The sequence below is a fragment of the Plecotus auritus genome, assembly GCF_963455305.1.
Source record: "Plecotus auritus genome assembly, chromosome: 7".
NCBI lineage: Eukaryota > Metazoa > Chordata > Mammalia > Chiroptera > Vespertilionidae > Plecotus > Plecotus auritus.
The window spans coordinates 95,204,307-95,225,749 of NC_137774.1; the positions used below are offsets into that span (position 1 = coordinate 95,204,307).

At 41.2% G+C, this 21,443-nt stretch overlaps 1 protein-coding gene across 1 annotated transcript in view; it reads right to left on the reverse strand.

Moving 5' to 3' along the window:
- LOC308254423 (long-chain fatty acid transport protein 6-like) overlaps positions 1 to 21,443 on the reverse strand; it is a 57,134-nt gene that overhangs the window by 20,920 nt on the left and 14,771 nt on the right. Inside the window, exons 3-4 of the mRNA XM_080680513.1 lie at positions 17,929 to 18,087; positions 16,442 to 16,566 (exon numbers count right to left, since the gene is read on the reverse strand). Of these exons, the coding sequence (XP_080536639.1) occupies positions 16,442 to 16,566; positions 17,929 to 18,087 (284 nt within the window). The remainder of the gene's footprint in view (positions 1 to 16,441; positions 16,567 to 17,928; positions 18,088 to 21,443) is intronic.

The following is a 21,443-nucleotide window of genomic DNA, read 5'->3' on the forward strand; positions in this document are numbered from 1 at the left end:
ATAAAAACGAAGTAAGAGACAGCTAAGACTATGGATATATTGGAAATAACAGTCTGACTTGCTGTTGCAGGCGTAGGCCTCACACCAATGGAATTTAAGGTAAATACTTTGCAGATAGAGAAAAAAACTCACTCAGAGCAGCAGCTCCTTCCAAAACAGAGGATTCTTTTCTACCACTAACTAGAACTCTGAGGAGTCTGCCCTGCTCCCACCTATGGGCATGTCAGATACTGCCTACCCGGCAGGAACTAGCTCTTGGACTTTCCATTGCATTTTCTATATAAAACACTAGTGTTGCAAATCTTAGGATTCGTTCTGCCTAAACAGAGAACTCTTTAATATGGAATAACTGTTGGATGCTTTTCAGGTCGGAGGTGAGTTTTAGCAAGCAATATTATTTATAAAATGTGTTGGCACACTCTGGAAACCAATAAGAAGGTGATTTATAAACCAAGTCTCATAGACTTTAACCTGTGTGGGCTTTAGCTACACAAGTTTACTAAATAAGAATAACCATTCACCCAAAATGATGTAATTGGTGTAGAAAATCCAATTATCAGAACTAAGATAAGGCTTTTGCCAAGAAATATAAAATTCATTTATTTAACTCCTAAGTTATTTTTATTTTACTCTCCTCTCCTTCAAAAGAAAATCCAGAATATCATGCTTTAAGGGGTGTGAGAAAAGATTAACTGGTTTATTATTTAGTGTTGTGGGAAAAAGAGAATTTATATCTCTATGTTAAAATGTATGCACATGATAGAAAATTTGGAAAGTACAAAAAAAAAAAGGTTAAAAACAAGCTGTAATTCTACCACACCAACATTATTATTTTTATATATCCATATCCTAATAAAAGAGTAATATGCAAATTGACTGCACCTCCACTACACACACAAGCCACGCCCACAAGCCAATCAGGAGCAAATATGCAAATAAACCCAACCAAGATGGCTGCGGCCACAGAGAGCAGGAGGGAGGCTTGGGTTTCCCCGGCAATGGAGGAAGCCAAGCTTTCCGCCTGCCCTTGCCGGCCCAGGCCTCCACTCCAGGCTACAAAGTTTCAATGATAGAAGATAAATAAATCCCAACAGAAATGGCGGCAGCCATGGAGCTGGAGAGAGTAGGAGGCTAGGGTTGCTCCCGGCGATGCAGGAAGCCAAGCTTCTGCAGCCCTGGCCTGCTTTGGCCTCTGCTTAAGGCTACAAAGTTTCAATTATAGAAGATAAATAAATCCCAACAGAAATGGCTGCCGCCATGGAGCAAGCAGAAGGCTTGGCTCTGCTCCAGGCTACAAAGTTTCAATTGTAGAAGATAAATAAATCCCAGATACCAGGTCCTCTGTTTGGGTCGCTGGGGGGGGGGGGGCATGGCTGGCCTGCAAACCACCACAGGCCCCTTGCCCATGCCGCCCCATGCCCCAAGGGAACCCCCACCCTGATCCAGGACACCCTTCAGGACAAACCAGCTGGCCCCCTCCTGTGCACCAGACCTCTATCCTATCTAATAAAAGAGTAATACGCAGATTGACCATCACTCCAACACACAAGATGGCTGCCCCCATGTGGTCAAAGATCCTGCCCCCATGTGGACACAAGATGGCCACCACAAGATGGCCAGCAGGGGAGGGCAGTTGGGAGAAACCAGGCCTGCAAGGGAGGGCAGTTAGGGGTGACCAGGCCTGCAGGGGAGGGCAGTTAGGGGTAACCAGGCCTGCAGGGGAGGGCAGTTAGGGGTGACCAGGCCTTCAGGGGAAGGCAGTTAGGGGCAAACAGGCTGGCAGGGGAGCAGTTAGGCATCAATCAGGCTGGCAGGGGCGTGGTTAGGGGGTGAATAGGCTGGCAGGCAGAAGCGGTTAGGGGCAATCAGAAAGGCAGGCAGGTGAGCAGTTGGGATCCAGCAGTCCTGGATTGTGAGAGGATGTCCAACTGCCTGTTTAGGCCCGATCCCGGTGGATTCATATAATGACATTATTCACGTTTTTGTTTGCTTGATTCAAATCATGAGCCAGGTTATATATATACATACACATACATATATTTTATATATATATATATATTATATGTAAGTAAAAATAAAAATATATAAATAAAAATAGTATATAAGTAATAATGTAAAAATTATTTGAAGCCCTATGCCCTATCGCCCAAAATATATCATTATTTTTGGTACAAACACAAAAAGAAAGAAAGGAAAGAAAACCCAAAAGTTAAAAAAAAATAGTTTACAAAGGAATAGAAATTTTACCTAAAAGATATATACAATAAGATGTTATAAAATCTAAATCAAGGGTTAGCAAACTATAGCTTGCAGGGGCCAAATTTGGACCACCTCCATTTTTACAAATGAAGTTTTATTAGAACTTAGTCATACCCATTTATATGAATTGCCTATTGCTGCTTTTGCAACAGAGGCAGAATTAAGTAGTTGTGACAGAGACCGTATGATCCACAAAACAGACAAAGCTTTTGAACTCCCAAAGTAAAAATAGCAACAGTTCTTAATATTAACACACGTCCAGCACCATCTAGTTAATGCACAATACATGTGTGTTACAAATATTGGTTCATTAAGCATTCTCATTCAGATCCCCACATATGTTCATTTTATGTTTCTTTCTTAGGAAGGGATTTATCTCACTGGAAATAACTGGGAGTTTGTGTTGTTTGTAAAAGGGGTGAAGAGTTTCTTAGGTGCATTGAACATATTGGTAGGTGGGCAAAATATCCGTCAGATGAGCCTTAAAGCAAAACAAAAACAAAGAAACCCACAACTACCTGCCTAGTGATGTGAAGTTCTCTTGTGGCCCTGGAAGATGACTGGAAGCCAGGGGAGGTGTAAAAACATTTACCTGGCAACTGGCATGATGGATGGGGAGGTGGGCAGGGGTCAGGAATAGTGGCTGAAGTGATCCAGGTAAAAGATGACAAGGGGAAGAACCTCGGTTATGGTCAGGAAAATGAAAAAGGAGAGTCAGGGGAGAAACCAAGATGGCAGCATAGGTGAACACCTAAACTGCTGCCTCGCACAACAATATCAAAACTACAACTAAAAGACAAAATGTACATCATCCAGAACCACAGGAAAGCCGGCTGAGTGGAAATTCTACAACTAGAAGGAAAGAGAGTGGCACACGGAGACTCAGAGGAGCTGCAAAAGGCTGAGGTACGGAGACATGCGCGTGGAGAGGACGGGCGGCTGAGTGCCTGGCTAGCTTTCTCTAACGGGAGAGAGATGGAAGCTCCTGACTGCACTGAACCCCAGTTCAGGGCAAGACCTTGGGGTCCCAGACTCATACAGAGGGAGTCTGGACTGTCAGGAAAATAGAGGAGTGCACGGAAACTCAGGGGAGCCGCGAAAGGCAGAGGTCTGGAGGCATGCGCGTGAGTGCGTGCAGAGAGGACTGACTGCTGAGGGTGCCGCTGGCTTTCTCTAGCGGGAGGAAGACGGAAGCTCCCGACTGCGCTAAACTCCAGTTCCGGGCAAGAATTTGGGAATCCAGATTCATTGGGGGAGAAACTGGACTGTCTGGCAGTGGGCGAAACTTGAGGGCGGCTTTCTCTCAGAGGTGCTTGCAGTGATTACCACGGGACACTGAGACCCAGAGGACTCATAGGGCAGGGCTGATGGGAAGCCAAGGCTGTCTGCTCAGCCCTGAGACTCCGCCCCATCCAAGCTGAGCACAGAGGCTTTTGCAATTTTGCAAGTCTTGTCTCATAAGGCTGTCTCCAGCACAGAAGTTCTCCCAGCGTAGACATAGCTGACCTTCACAGCCAATGGGCCTGGAGGTCAATTCCTCCCAGTGATACCAACAACAATCAAGGCTTAACTACAACAAGGCTGTGCACACAGTCCACAAAGGGGTGCACCAAGAGTGTCCACCTCAAGTAACTGGGGAAGCTGAGCCACTGGGCCATATAGGACACCTAGCACACAAAGCCACTCTATCAACTCAGGGAAGCAACCAAAATGCGGACACAAAGAAACAGATCACAAATGAAAGAAATGGAGGAAAGCAAACAACTGGATATAGAGTTCAAAACCACGGTTATAAGGTTTTTCAAGAATTTCCTAGAAAAGGCCGATAAATTTAGCGAGACACTCGAAGATATGAAAAAGGACCAAATAGAAATTAAACATACACTGACTGAAATAAAAAATATTATACAGAGACCTAATAGCAGACTAGAGGCACGCAAGAATCAAGTCAAAGATTTGAAATACAAAGAAGCAAAAAACACTCAGCAGAAAAGCAAAAAGAAAAAAGAATAAAAAAATTTGAAGATAGTGTAAGAAGCCTCTGGGACAACTTCAAGCGTATCAACATCAGAATTATGGGGGTGCCAAAAGAAGAGAGAGAGCAAGATACTGAAAACCTATTTGAAGAAATAATGACAGAAAACTTCCCCCACCTGCTGAAAGAAATAGACTTACAAGTCCAGGGAGCGCACAGAACACCAAACAAAAGGAATCCAAAGAGGACCACACCAAGACACATCATAATTAAAATGCCAAGAGCAAAAGACAAAGAGAGAATATTAAAAGCAGCAAGAGAAAAACAGTTAGTTACCTACAAGGGAGCACCCATACAACTGTCAGCTGATTTCTCAACAGAAACTATGCAGGCCAGATGGGAGTGGCAAGAAATATTCAAAGTGATGAATAGCAAGAACCTATAACCAAGATTACTCTACCCAGCAAAGTTATCATTCAGAATGGAAGGTCAGATAAAGAGCTTCACAGATAAGCAAAAGCTAAAGAAGTTCATCACCACCAAACCAGTATTATATGAAATGCTGAAAGGTATTCTTTAAGAAGAGGAAAAAGAAGAAAAAGGTAAAGATAAAAATCATGAACAACAAATACATATCTATCAACAAGTGAATCTAAAACTCAAGTGAATAAAAAATCTGATGAACAAAATAAACTGGTGAATATAATAAAATTAGAGGCATAGAAAGGGAGTGGACTGATAATTCTCAGCTGGAAAGGGGTGTGGTGGGTGCGGGAAGAGTCTGGAGAAAGGTCGTACACCTATGGATGAGGACAGTGGGGGAAGGTAAGGGCAGAGGGTCGTGTGGGAACCAGGTGGAGGGGAGCTATGGGGGGGGGGAAAAAGAGGAACAATTGTAATAATCTGAACAATAAAAATTTATTAAATAAAAAAATAAAAACATAAATGCAAGAGTGTTCCAAGAATAAAAAAAAGAAAAAAAAAAAGAAAAAGGAGAGTCAGCAGAATGACAAGGGTGAGGGAGAAAAAATCATCAGAATTGGCAAAAGGAGCCTTAAAAAGTGACCCTGGAAAACATGGAAATTGAGAGGAGGGTCTGAAGGTTCCTCATTATATTTGGTTGTATGTGTCCATTTTGAAATTGCTGTGAAACTAGCAGTGCATTGTCTAAAATAGAACCAAGTCTTCATAACACCCATCTATAATTTTAAAAATCCCCTTCTCTGTTCATCAATTCCCTCGAGCTTTCTTTAGAACAAATTCCCATTCCCTTTAATTCTCCCTGAACCCTGAGGTTACTACCTAAATGTCACTGGATATCACTGGGAATGGAATGAAGAGAGCATGGATGCATAAATATGAGTACAATTAAGTGAATGAATGGATATATAACACCTGCATATACACATACACAATGGAAAGAAACAGTGTGGCAGAGACTGAGGGACAGAGAGACAAAGAGATGGATAGAGTCAGAGAGCGCGCATGAGAGACACAGACAAATGGAAAGCAGGAAAGACAGAATGAAAGTGAAAGAAAGTGAAAAAGACCGAAAGAGAAAGAAAGCAAGAGAGACACAAAGAGCAAGAGGAGAGACAGTGACAGAGAATACAAACAAAACAAAGAGTGAAACAGAGGTAGTACATAGAAACATAGGCACAGAGTGAAGTATGCACAGAGACCCACAGTCTACGAGAAACAGAGATGCAGAGACACTCACACACTCATACAGGGATGCAAAGTGAGGCACATTCACAGAGACAGAGACCCACACACTGAGAATGAGATACAGAGACAAAGACACATTCACACAGAGAGATATTCTCTCTCTCTCTCTCTCTCTCTCTCTCTCTCTCTCGCTCGCTCTCGCTCTCTCTCACACACACACAGAAAAACAAAACAAAACACATACACCCCAAACAAATCTGGACACAGAGGAAGATATTGGAAGAGAGAGAGAGAGCCACACCCAAATATGTTGACACAGTTGCACAAGTATTGAGACACACAGAAAGAGATGCAAACAGAAAGACATACGAACAGAAATCGAGGTAGAGAGAGAGACCAAGAAAGAGAGCAAATACAGAAATCCGGAGTGCAGGATGTGCGGGACAGGAATAAGAAACATGTTTGCAGCCCGATCAGGAAAAGCAATGGGAGTGAATATGTTTGAGCTCTATGTCCAGGAGCTCAGGCATTATCTCATTTTAATCACCACCATGCCCTATACCAGTGGTAGGCAAACTGTGGCTCGTGAGCCACAGGAGGCTCTTTGGCCCCTTGAGTATTCTAATGCCACTTCTTCAAAATAGACTCGCCCAGGCCGAAAACCGACTTCTGCGCATGGGCCACAAAGTTTCAATCGCACTGTACGTGCGTGCCCGCACGTGGTACTTTGTGGAAGAGTCACACTCAAGGGGCCAAAGAGTTGCATGTGGCTCGTGAGCCGCGGTTTGCCGACCACTGCCCTATACAATAAGAAGCATTATTCCCATTTTGCACATTGAGCTAATGAAGTTCATGTCCAAGATCATGAACCAAATGGACAGAATTTGAATACATTAAAATGTAAGCACTGTGTGGGCAGGGACTGTTGCCTGTTCTATCCTCTGCTGTATCAATTGCCTAGGACAGTGGTCGGCAAACTGCAGCTTGCGAGCCACATGCGGCTCGCGAGCCGCCGTTTGCCGCTCTGTTGACTAATGAGTTTGCCGACCACTGGCCTAGGACCATGCCTGGTGCATAAGAGACATACACAATCCATTTGTAAAAGTAAGAAAGAAAGGTAGGGAAGGCAGATTCAAGAAAGGAAGGGAGGGAAGAAAGGAAGGAAAAAAAAGAAGGGGGGGGGGTAAGGAGAAAACCAGCTTTAAAAAACCCTTAAAACCCATGCTCTATTTTTTCAAGCATTTCTCCATGATTTCAGTAATAGGAAGCAATCAAAACATGAGTTTCTAATTAGTAGTTAGTGTTTCAATGTTGACACACTCCCACACATGTATAGAGTAAGCCATTTTATGATATACTAGAGGCCTGGTGCACGGATTTGTGTACCGGTGGGGTCCCTCGGCCTGGCCTGCACCCTCTCACAATCTGGGACCCCTCGGGGGATATCAGAGAGCCAGTTTCGGCCTGATCCCCGCAGGCTGGGGGCTGGGAGGGACCGCAGGAGGGCTCCAGGGTGTGTCCAGCCATCTGGCCCAGTCCTGATCAGCCAGACCCCAGCAGCAAGCTAACCTACTGGTTGGAGCATCTGCCCCCTGGTGGTCAGTGTGAGCCATAGCAACTGGTCGAATGGTTGAACAGTAGGAGGGACAATTAGCATATAAGGCTTTTATATATATAGATAGAAAGTACTAATTTTTAAAAATATTTTACTGCTTTTTTACAGAGAGGAAGGGAGAGGGATAGAGAGTTAGAAACAACAGTGAAAGAGAAACATCAATCAGCTGCCTCCTGCACACCCCCTACTGGGGATATGCCCACAACCAAGGCACATGCTCTCAACCGGAATCGAACCTGGGACCCTTCAGTCCGTAGGCCAATGGTCTATCCATTGAGCCAACTGGTTAGGGCGAAAATACTAATTTTATCTTCAGCCACTTAAAATCCCATTTACTAGTAGAATTTAAAAGAGAATTTGCTGAATGCGTCAGGGGTTTTAATATTGCCCCCAAATTTTGGATTTCAGCAGACCAGTTTCCTCTGGCTTTCAGTGCCCGCCATGCAACAAATTGATGTGACAGTACCAGTAAAAGGGTCATACTGATTTGAACTAAGGCTCATGTTTCTTCAAAACCTTTTTTGGGACCTGTTGACCAGTTATATGTGATGCAGTGATTGACCTACAGTTACCTCCTACTGTGTCACAGATTTATTTATTCAGTGGCCGGAGATAGCAGGCCTCTAACAATGCCCTGCTAGAAACAAAGTCTCTTTCTTCCAGAATATGTGCTTAATCCTACTCAGAGAATCTATAACACACCAAGCTGAATGGCCTCTTTATATGCCTATGAGAAGTTGAAACTCGGGAAGTTCTGTTTAAATACAGGTAATTTTGTATCAACTTTGATTTCTCAGTAAACAAAAACTGTACTGTTTGTTAACAGATGGAAAGACAGAAAAGAAACATAAATTCATAGTGAAAACAAAGGTTTCTACCTTCAACCCTGGAAAACTAGCTGCTTAATGCCCAAAACAAAAGTATGATCTAATTCCTAAAGTATCATCTAAAATATATAACAACGTATGTTAGGGATTATAATTGTTCCATCTTGATTCTATTTAATTTAAGACCTCTTTTTCTTAAAACTCACTGATAATTGCATATGCACACCAACATATCCCATAACAGTAACTACATATTCCAACGGTTCACTTCCTTCACAGACACTAATATACATCGAAAACATATTGATAGCAAGCCAAGTAGTTATTACAGAATAGGTACAAAATAACATTAAATACAAATAGGGTATCAGAGAATCCTGGGGTACCCCCTCCCATTTACCGCCCCCCCCCCATACAAAATAGCAGGATTTCTTATACTGAAGCAGGAAAGGCATGGTAGTGGGAGAGGGTGAGGGCTTCTTTTGAGAGAGGATGGGAGCCCAGGACATAAAATGAGAAGCCTCCAGGCTAAGCCAGTGTGGGCTCCGGTGTCCCCTGAAAGTCTTTATCATGCTGCCTCTGCAGCCTGGGTCTGGGCAGGCCATGGTTTCAGAGATGACAGCCATCAGTTCACAAATCATCTTAAGGCATAAATAATAGTTTGAAAAGACCTCTGTGATCTCAAGTGTTACAGCAAAAAGCAAGCACACTGTGGGCTTATTTCATGCTCATTTTCTAGCTGTAATAGTAATGGTATTGCCATTTACAGACCACGTATTCTGAACAGGTGCTTTCTCTCCTGGCAGCCCTGGGGAGAACTGAAAGTGGAAGGAAAACAATGCTTCAGACCAGAGACATTTCAAAGTTGCCTTAAAAGAAAGAGCAGCTCTTAGAGTCTGCAAGACTTGCCTCTAATCTGAATGGCTGTGCTGACTCACCTGAAAAAAAAAACACACTGTAGACTTCAAGGGAGCTTGCTCTTCCCTGGAAACCCAGGAAAAGGGTCACCGGAGCCCCAACCACGATTCATGAATGAAATGTTCTGAAAGTGCAGGTGCCCATGAGCTGTGAGCTGGATGCAGCAATGGCCTGGCTCCCTCCATGCGATGATGCAACTCTGATTTATCTAAACTCCCTCTTTGCTTCTGTCCTCCTTAGGAACTCCGACTTCCTGATTATAACCGACTTCCCTTGCAGGTCTAGGACTAGGGAAAGACTGGGTTGGTCCTGAGCACATGAGTCTCCCAGCAACTGGGCTTGTTATAGTACTTGATTTCTAAAATATAATTCTCCGAATTTTCATTGAGCACCTACTGTATGTCAGACACCACTGTCGGTACTGAGGATACAATTATATAGAGAAAAAACATGAACTCTCTGCTTTCCTGAAACTTATAGTGTGTGTGGGTAATGTAGGGGTAATGTGTAACGGGTTAATAACTTATATGAAGAAAAATAAAGCAGTGAAAGAAGACAAGGAGACACACATTGAAATGAAGAGTCTGACTCCATTCGTGATGTTTGACTACTGATGACTTTCCAGCCACACCAGTCAGTCCCCTTTCCTCTTCTGCCCACATCTGGCAAGCTAATGGGAAAGCCCTGTGCTCCTCCCGTTGGTACCACAAAGCATACAAGCAGTTCTGTATGCACAGGACTCCTCGCCCCAGTGCTGCCTGCTTATCACAATGAAAGCTGAACCAGTCTCTTTCAAGTCATTTTTGGACATGCTTGGGAGTCCACCCTGCCTTCCCCAGGAAGCCCTTTTATGTGAGCAATAAGCCTGTTCATATTCTCCTGGTGGCATCAACAGAACAAATTTAGCTTTTGGGGTCCATCTGAGTTGGTAAGGTGACCATACCAGACATCAATAAGGGTTGTGGCCAGACAAGACACTTGCTAGGAGGGTTAGAGGATGAGCCACATAAATATCTGGGGGAATATTCAATGGGGTGAAACTGACAGTCCTGGTGCATTGAAGGAAAAGCAAGGAGGCCGGTGAGGCTGCAGCAGCATGAACAAGGAGGAGAATGTGTTGGGGGTAGAGGCGGGAGGAGGGGTCAGGGGAGGTCCCAGCAGGGGAGCAGATTACCTAGAGCATGTGGTCCATGCTCAGGGAATTTGGGTTTTCTTTCAAGTAAACCATCTGAGGGAACTGGGTAGAGAAGTAACATAATCTGAGTTACATTTTAATAGAATCATATGAACTACTATTCCAAACGTGGAATAAGGAAGAGGCTATTGCTAAAATTTGAGGCAGGAAGTAGTGCTGACTTAGATGAGAGTAGAAGGTAGGTGGTAAATTGAGGTTTGACTGTGGATATATTTGAAAGTAGGATCTGCAAGATTTGCTCATGGATTAGACAGGGGTGTGAGAAAAAGAAATTTCAAGGGGATACCAGAGATTTTGTGACTGAATACCTGGAAAGATGGAGTTGTCATTAACTGAGAAGGTCAAGGTGGCAAGGAGTAGATTTTAATGGAGTTGGTAAAAAGTTAGGCTCTCGCCATTTTTGACAGAAGATATCAATTAGATTTCTAAGTGAAGCTATTAAGTGGGAATCCAGACATATACAACTTGAAATCAAGACAGAAGACAGGGCTGAAGATGTAAACTTGAGTTAAGTTGAGGAAGATATTTGCAGCCAGGAACATGTTCAGGGAAGGAGAGAAGAGAGAAGAGAGAAAATGTTTGATTGTGGAGTCCTGGGCTCTCTAACATTAGAGATGAGAAATATTGAGGAAGATTGAGCCATGGAGACAATTTAAAGCGATAAACTGGCAATTTTGAGCCTGGTTTATGTGAGTCTAATCTAAAGACAAGCACTGACTAGATGGGGTTGTGAGCCTGTCAGGCTGAAGACTATCTTCAATTTTGGCATATGCACTAAGATGAAACCACCTTGTGAGGCTCCTGGGAGAAGGCCCTGCCATTGTGGTGAGTCTGATTTTGGCTGGGCCATTTTGTCAAAGTTTTAATGCACTGTAATGAAATAATCCAGAATCATAAGGATGCTTTCTGGCTCCCCGTGAATCTCTCAGATTTTAAGAAAACAGAATAAAAAAGAAAAGGATATAATTTACAGAAAATATGTATAGGGTGTCCCCAAAAATGTATACACACACTTAGAATAATTATAAAGGCAGTGTTTATTAAAATACACTTCATTTTCAACATGGAGCTATCAGCTGTTAAAGTGTGTATACATTTTTATGGCACACCCTGTCTATAGCCTAAATGATAAAGTATGATATTAACTTGAAAAGTAGGCTTCACACATATGCATGATGTTTTTAATTAGACCCTGCCCACACTATACTCTCTGGGGTCCAGATTTGTACATCTTATTTTACTTCTTCACATGGGTGCCTAATTAACATACCAAACTTAACAGGTCCAAAATAAACTTAATTTCACTCCTCAAATCTGTTTTCCTTATTTCTTCAAATGGTTCACAATTTAACTAGATGTTTGAACCAAAACTCTGGACTCTATTCCTGATTTTTTCCATTCCTTCACTCCCTATCTCTGAACTAAAATATCCTGTTATCTTTCCTTCAAAACAGATCCAAATTGGTACATCTTTTTACAATTTGCTTTTATCTTTTCTCAAATGCTCTGATGGAAGTAAAATCCAAATTCCTCTCTATGATCCACCAAGCCCTATAAGATCTGGTCCATGGATGGGCCAGCCACTCTTCTTCTCTTCAAACATTCAGGCTGTGTCCTCTGTGGGTCTCTTAGTTTTTAGTTCATTCTGTTAGGACTGCAATCCCCCAGCTTTTCCGGCTGGATCCTACCCATCCTATCAGTTCCTCATCTCATAAGTGACCATTCAGTGAAGTCTTCCCTGACCACTCCATCTAATTAGCAATGTCCCACTCCCACCACTCATCATTCTCTAGCATCTCAACCTGTTTAATTTCTCCATACTTGTCATTGTCTGTAATGACTTTTCTTCATTTCTTTGCTGGTTTATTTTCTCTCTCCCCAATCTAGAGTGTCAGTTCCATGAGAAAAGAGGTTTTATTTGCCTTGTGTGCCCCCACCCCCGCATACCAAAATCAACAATATTACTTGAATGACATGAGTGACATATATGACTCTATCCCTAGATATATCCCTAGGTATGGTTAACTATCGACTGCCTTAAGAATTACTTAAATAAGATATACTCTATAGCAGGAGTTCCCCAGATACTGATGTCTAGAGTTCTACCATGTTCTTCACCTATCATATTAAATGCAGTGTTAACCTTAAAAAAGTATAAAATTAGATCCAATCAGAAATTGTATGTTGTTGCTTCAGAAACATAGAAAGCTTGGGAGATTGAAAGGTTGGAAAGAATTCGCCTGGCCAGTGTAGCTCAGTGGTTGAGCATCGATCTATGAACCAGGAGGTCGCAGTTTGATTCCTGGTGTGGGCATGCAGGAGGCAGCTGATCAATGATTCTCTCTCATCATTGATATATCTATCTCTCTCTCTCTCCTTTTCCCTTCCTCTCTGAAATCAATAAGAATGTGTGTGTGCATATCTATATATATAAAATTCTAAGCGACTGGCCGACCATTCAGTAGCTATGATGCTCATTAACCACCTGGGGGCAGACACTCAATGCAGGAGCAGAAACCACAAGGCATGAAAACATGGAACAGAATGATGAATCTCAGACGGAAGTGGGGAGGGTGGGAGGAGATCATCAATATAATGATCTTATATGCATACTAGAGGTCTGGTGCACAGATTCGTGCACTGGTGGGGTCCCTTGGCCCCTGCAATCTGGGACCTCTTGGGGGATGTTGGAGAGCCGGTTTTGGCCTGATCCCCGCAGGCCAGGCTGAGGGACCCCACCGGTGCACAAATCTGTGCACTGGGCCTCTAGTATATATATATATAAAGGAAGGTTGGAAACAATTGCTCTCCTAGTCTCAGGGAAAGAGAATAATTACCTCACTGCTCTGGGAATAAGAGGAGACAGTACCTTGGCTTTTTTTTTTTTTTTTTTAAAGGACAGTGCTGCTGCCACCAGTTTGGCATAAACATGCCAAATGTTTATGCCAATGTTTATGCCAAAGGAACTTTTGCAACTGGAGCTTTGAAAAAGAGAAAAAAGTTGGGATTGGGTGGGGGGTGGATAAACACTTTTGCCAAGGAAAGCCAATCCTAGGGCATTTTTATGCATCTACTAGTATATATGAACACTCAGACTGTGATTTTGCTTGCAGGTAAATCTCCTTTGGAATATATTACTTACCCTGACATTCACAATGAATCTGGATATATTCAGAGAATGTGTGGTTTTGCTTTCTTTTACTTAAGCATTTATTTTAAATGAATGTCTATGGGACTTCTAACCATGGCTTATGAGACATTCGATTTTAACTCCTTGAGGGTGTGGACCACATCACTTGTTCACTCTCTGGCCCTACCCGAATCCACTGCTGTTCTAGTTGTACAGTAGGCATGACCCCTTCCTAGAAGCTCATTGAAAGGAATGAATACTGGACAGCACAAAGCAAGTTCTTGAAAGGATAAGATGTCATAACAGAGGACTCTCCTTTGCCTAAACTTTAATGCCAAGAACTGCTTGTACTTGTTCTGTGTGAGCCCAACAAAGAGATTAAGAATACAATGCATCTCTGCTCAGGAAAACGATTAAGCTTTCCTTTGGGCAAAGCTATATTTATTTCCCTTGCTCCTGCCTACAAGTGAGTGCTTAGAGATTATTTCACAAACACCGTCTTTCCTCCAAATAACTTATCTAAGCATTAAAATATTTAATTAACTAAAGCAATCAGGAATTCTTTTTCAATTCTCAGTTCTCTAAATTACCTCATTTCCTCAAAATTTGTGCATTACAACTTCAAAGAGGTAAAAAAGATATTTCATTTCATAAAAAATTCAAAGGAAAACACCTTGAAAAAGATTTATAGAAAATATGACAAACTATTAATATCTTTATTAACACTATCATACCTTGCCAGTAATCTTAATAAAGAAATTAAATATATACTTATTTCTGGCCTATAAAATTATAAAGTTAAATAATCTTTTCCCCATTAAAAAAAAACAACCCAAGGCATTCTTTGTTAAAATAAACTATTATTAAGAAGCCCAAGCAAATTGGGCTTTATCCACCCTATTTGAAAGGGTGGGCCATCAGGACTGGCTTATATTCCGTTTTCCTTCCTTCAGACACTTTTGAGGAAGCTTCAGGGAGGGTTGAGTTCTCTAGCATACTATTTTTAATGCCCCCAGTACTGATAAAAGACTGTGCAATAGGCATATTTCCACATTGTTTAGATTCACTTGAACCACTTTGAAATGCAATCTGGAAATATTCCATAAAAATCACCAAAATATCCATGTCTGCTGACTACTTTCACTTCTGAGACCCTTGTGCTGACTATATTGCATGAAAATACTAATTGCAGCATTATACAAGATGGTAAAACTTTAGGACAATAATAAATGCATGTATTCAACCATTCAATAATTACTTAGTGAGCAAAGGACCTTGCAAAAGCTAATGTTTCTATTAAAGGATGAGAGGAAATAGGAGTGGCTGGGGGAACAGTTAGAAAGGCCATGGGGAAGTTCGTTAGATAGTGCCTACTATGTACTATGGCTTTTATCATACTGCAGGACATTAATTCCTTAAATTAACTCAATCCAGAGATCATATTACCAAAGAGTACAATGAAAACTAGAAAAGAAAATATGCCAGGTTTGTGGCATTATAATTCGTCCGTTGGGACTCTTCAGGTAAGATCACAATCCTGATAATGGTAGTCTCCCTGAAGAGAATAAAGGTAAAAATCACCTAAAACATTTCTCTGGGACTCCCTGTCTTAGCTATGGCTCTAGGAAATCCATAGCTGCTGAAGCACTCCTGACTAAACAAAAAGAGTAAAATAGAAGGCTTCTGCCACAAGGAGGTAGGTCAGGAACTGGACAGGAGGTCTGTCCCTAGTAAACTCCAAGCTTAAGATAAATAAAAGCATTTTGTAAATAAGATTATCCAATGTCACATTTTTTTTCCCTTGTGTTTATGTCCCTTGTGTAATCCCATATCTTTAATAAAGTTTTATTTAAATGCCTGCAATCTCATTTCAGCTGTGCTGTGGGTGAAGGAAGGATTCCTTATTTTAGCTGACCAGAGAAGACATCTCAGCCCGCCTTCCATGCCTTAAACTGTTGTGATAATGGCAAAGGTGATGAGTGAGAAATGCCCTGGTCTGGGAAGGGTGTTTCTCAGAGGCACAGGGCAGGCTGTCTCTAAGCCTTAGAGTCTAAGGGGAAGCATTCTCTATCACCATTCTTCAAGGGATGGTGTTGACTTGATTACTGAGTCACTTCTTTGTATCCTCAAAAATGTTTAGAAATTCAGACAGTTAAAAAATAAGCATCTTGAAATACAGATGAGACCAGGAAAGTAAAAATAACTTCTGGAGGCAACAAAGCAAACAAATTAATAAAGACAAACTTCAGGCTGTTGCAATTCTCTGCCTGTTTACTTTCAGAAGGGGGCATTTTATCAAAACTCTGTGGGAATGATTGCTTTAGGTGGGAAGAGAAGTGTAAGTCAAAGCAAAATTTATTTTTTACATTTAAAGCAAAACCAAACAAAAAGATATTCTAATATAATCACTTATTAAAAATAAAACAAAAATAGGAAAACAAGTAAAATCAGTGTTGTTAGTTGTGTTTTTTTAAACAGCATTTAGAAAGATTATTTAATTCAACCTTGGAATAATTGCTTTCTGTAAACATAGCATGCATCTCTTTTCATAATCAGATGAATGCTATGTACACGGAGATTGTCATCAGTCTAAACATGAAGTGAACTGGATTGCAGGTCTGTTTTTTCTGCCACAATATAGAGCACATTAATAGTACACTCCTCCATAACTCTCCTTTTATTTTTTTCTGATTTGTTTTATATTCATTTTATCTTGGGGTAAGTCATTTTATCTGTGTAAGTCAGCTAAACTATGTTCTGGAAGAAGATAGAGTATAACAAACAAAAATTACTTTTTCTCTCAATACTTTTCCTTCTGGATTTACTTTTTCTCCATGAGAATGATTACTCTTACCTTAGGTTGTTTGCATAGGTAACGACAAATTTCTCCAATATATTGAAACACAGTCACATTATACTTTTTGCAGTCATTCCAAAATTGGCTTGCTGAGAATTTCTTCTTTAATACACAAGTAGCTCCTATGAGAAGAGGCAAAAAAGGGTACTACGTAAAAAGTTCAAGGGATTTTATAATCCAGCAGTGGCCATTTATATCAAGCTCATTTGAAAACATTAATCTTACTGTCCATATCTTGAGGTTGAGAGTAAGGGGGTTAGTAAGAGAGCTCCAATAGAAAGTTCACTGATGACTGCAGAATTTAACTTTAGCAACACATTGGTCACATGAATATGTCCGAAAGAAAAGCTCTAATAATTTGACCTTCATCTTTACTTACTGTGGACATTGATCATATTCTAAATATGCTACTCTAAAAAGTTACTTTATAGTATTTTAGACATATAAACAGTAGTAAATGATCTCTATCCTACATAATAAAAGCCTAATATGAAAATTGTCTCCTTGGGTGGTCATTGCACTGGGAGTTCAACTGGGAGACCAGGAGTTCAACCACTCACTATGATGTGCACTGACCACCAGGGGGCAGCGCAGAACATGGCAGGCATCAGTGATGTGGCTCTGGCAGTGGGCAGCAGTGGAGGCACTGCGGGCCCCAATGGGCCCCGATGAGAGCGGGACTGCAACGGGATGGTGGAGCAGGTGAGGGTGCGGCGCCAGGTGGGGCTGCAGGGCTGCGAGCCTGGGGGCATGAGCTGGGGCCCGATCCCCACAGGCCACCCCGAGGGACCCCACCATGCACGAATTTGTGCACCGGGCCTCTAGTTTATATATAATTTCCGGACGAGCTGGTAACAGACACATAACCTCAGCATGTTTATGAATGGAATCTACTGTGTCACAAGCGCCACCAACTGACTTATTTGGTGTCTGGGGCACACTGCTGGTGAAGACAGCCTCAGCAATTCTTATTATGCACTTACCTTTCCAGTGTAAGTTTGTCACGCCTCCCTTCCTGAGACAGGGTCTATTTCCCAAACCTTCAGTTTCTGAATCCAGATTGGCTTGTGACTTGCTTTGATCCACAAAATGCAGGTGAAATGATCTATGTGACTTCCAAGGATAAGCCCTAAGAGCTGTGCAGCTTCCACATTCACTCTCTGTAAAGGTTTCTACCACCATTTGAGGAGGCCAGGGTGGACTATTAAAGGATGAGCGAGCCCATGGAGAAGAAAGCCCAGTCAACAGCCAGCTCCATCTGCATGGCCAAACTCCTAGGGAACTACTCTTTCCACTTTAGGAATACGCTGAGCATATCATGAAATTGTGTACTTTTAATAAATTGTATAAATTATTAAATGGTATAATTACATAATATGCACACAATCATTCTGAATTCTACTGGTAGAGTTTCAAAATTTAAAAATACAAGTTCTAATTATTAGGCATTTTGAAAACGTATCATACAGAAAATAACAACTTACCTAACTCAATACATCCACCAATTCCCAGGATAGCTCCAGAACTATGATACAGAGGAAGGGTTATATAAATGATGTCATCACTAGTACAACCAAAAGCCCACAATCCAGCAGCACCCTTTAAAGCCTGCAGCTGGGTAATCACAGCTGCTTTTGGTAGACCTGGGAGAAAAGAAAAAACACACATCTGTAATAGGAATGAACCCTAGTCTCTCCTAGACATCCTTGAGGCTACCAAACCAAGGCCAACATAGTCCCTCAAAGCACAAAGAATGGAATTAGAGATGACAGCAACAAGATTTTGGAAAGCAGATGGATCACTGACACCATCCACTCAAGAAGCTGAGAACTAAGGTGAAGCCTTGAAGAAAGCTGATTAGCCCGCACAGAACCCCACAAAAGGCTGAGAAAGTTGCTTACCAGGTACCTCATGGAATAGAAGATTATTATGGAACTATAAATAGGGAGCTTTATAGAAATTCTGTATATGAAGCAATTACATTGACACAGAATCTATATACGTAAATCTCACCCCTTGTTCATCAAGATATCGCATAATGTCGTAGGTCCCACAGACGTTAATGGTGTGAAAACTGACCTCAATTATTTTCTTAGTCAAATACACTCTGAATTTGTTCCTGGGTCCCAGAATATAATATTTTCATGATACTGGAAAAACAGGACTTGGCAGTAGTAAGAGTGGTAAGGAAATATTCAATACCATCCAAGGGCTCCCTTATAACCAGCGGAAAGGGCCTGTGAGCAGACTCTACTCCCATCATGCAACTTTTTAAATCCTGACTTGCTACATCACTTCCTAACTTGCACCAACTTTCTTCATTATCAATAGTATACATTTATTTTTTTGTGAAAATCTAATGATTTTTATGATATTAGGTGACATACTGATTGATAAAAATTCTCATATTTATTACCATTATAATAATTTAATTCAGTTCTGGGTTTGAGTTGTAAAACATCCTATATAATAAAAGCCTAACATGCTAAGTGTCCAGTCACCTGGTCGTTCGTTCAAACAATCAAAGTGTAATATGCTAATGATATGCAAAGGCCGCTCAACTGCTCACTATGATGTGCACTGACCACCAGGGGGCAGACAGTCGACTGGTCAATCAGTCACCATGACATGCACTGACCACCAGGGGGCAGATGCTCCAACTGGTAGGTTAGCTTGCTGCTGGCGTCCAGCTGATCAAGACTGAGCAAGACAGGCCAGACACGCCCTGGAGCCATCCCCTGGTTCCTCGCTGGCTGGCCAACCTCCCACGTCCCTCCCTGGCCCTGATCGTGCACCTGTGCCCTCTCGCAACCCGGGACCCCTCCGGAGGATGTCGGAGAGCTGGTTTCGGCCCGATCCTGCAGGCCAGGCCGAGGGACCCCACTGGTGCATGAATTTGTGCACCGGGCCTCTAATCAGTTTATATTAGAAAGAGAGAAAGAGAAATGCTTTTTATAAAAGACATTGCTATTTTTTATATCAATTAAATCCTTACTGAGGCTCAATGTGATTTTGTTATACCCTTTGATAGTTTTGTATTCATAAAGCATGACATTATCTCTATGCCTAATTCTGTATGTTTCTCTGCTCTGGCCTCAATAAAACCTCATGGTGCTCAGGACTTTGAGCTAAAAGAAGATATTCGAATAACTTGCCCTGTATAATAGGTCATTCACAAACTAATTGTGTAAGAATGTCAATATATGCTTTTGATATTTGTTTTAAAATTCAATAAAATAAAATAAAATTACAGCCCCAGATTGTTTCTTCCACACTGGTAGATGATCTGAGATTTATTCTCTGGAAAAGGTAACTCTGGGAACAGCAGGAAAGAGAGAGACTGGACAAATAGGGGGAAGAAGAGAAATCTGCATACTCCTCCAGCTCCCTTTTGACCCTTACCTAGTTTTATCCTTCCAGATCCTTGTCTGAGGAATCTGAATAGTCCACAGTAAAAGCTGAGACACTGACAGTCATAAATCCCCCAACAAAGTGTCCTGGACAATGAAACCACCCAGTCCACATGTCCCACCCAGGTACACAGAGCTCATCTAGTCAGCATGTGCTGTGTTTTTTGTGTGTTCTGATGTCTGTACTTTAAGTATTAACTGTCAGTCAAAAGTCACAAGATTTTTGAGGAAATCCTCTATGGTAAAGGTTAGAGACCAATACAAACCCAAAACGAAAGGATGATGAAGAAAATGAAGACAAGGTAGAGAGGATAAATTTTCAAAAAGTTATTATAATTAATATTCCAAGAGATATGAGGATATAAAATATCAATAATACAAAAATAGCCAAAAAAGGAATATTAAGAGAACACAAGAGTTAGAAGATAAATTTCTCAAAAAGTAAATCAAAAGATAAGAGAAGGAAAACAGATAGAAAAAATAAAATTAATAACTCAGTCTAGGAGGGCCAATCTTCAAAAAGTTAGAGTTCTAAAGATAAAAGAATAAACAAACAAGCAAATGTACTAGAAGGAAGGAACGAGGAGAAAGAACAGAAATAGGAAAGGAAAGAGAAGGGAAGTAGGACGTAAATATTTTTTTCAAGTAACTAGAATTGCAAGACATGAGTTTCTAGACTAAAAAGGCTTACAAATTTCCCAGCAAAAAGGATGAATAAGACCAGTCTCCCTATAAGTCACTATGATGTTATAGACTAATGAAAACTCATAAAAGATTCTAAAAATCCTCCAAAAGAAAGAAAAAGAATACCAGTTTGCATATAAAGAATAAGAAATGAGAAAGAAAAAGACTTCTCAATATGTATACTGAGAGTCACAAGATAATAGAGTATGTCTTCAAACTCCTGCACAAAAATCATTTCTAGCCTAGATTCTATACAAACAAGTGTAAGGGTAGAAAAAAGAAGACATTTTCAGACATGTGAGGATCAACCCTACCTCCTAAACACTCTTTATCAGACAGCTACTGAAAGCAGGGCTATGACAAAATGAAAAGTAAACCAGGAAACAAACTTAGGACCTAAGAATTAGGGGGTCAGAAAAAAGAAAGGAGTTGAAGGGAATTCCCAGGAATACGGTGAAGAATGAAACCAGGACTATAAGAGAGTAACTGGTCAAGACTGAAGTAGAGTGAGGAAGGCTCTGGAAAAGAGATGGCCAAAATCATGGGCTTGATAAAATACAGACTATCCTTTCAGTTTCAAAGGTGAGTTACCTTTTTGACAAAGGGGTGAGCATGAACCAGTTATATATGCATAGGAAACCAGGCTAGCAAACAAAAACAGTGATTAATTTCAGGGTGGAGGGAGTTTTATGTGAAAGGAAAGAAATATACTTATGCTACACTGTAGAGCTCAGCTAGAAATAGTGTTTAGTAAGTTATGATACTCATACTAATAGAGTCAAAATTTATGGTGAAACAATATTAGTGTGATGCTGGGGAGAGAAAGTGCCTGCACAAGAGAGAAAGAAATGAGTGGAGGAAGAGAGTGGTGATAAAAGAAGAAAAAACCCTCATCCTCCCATGAG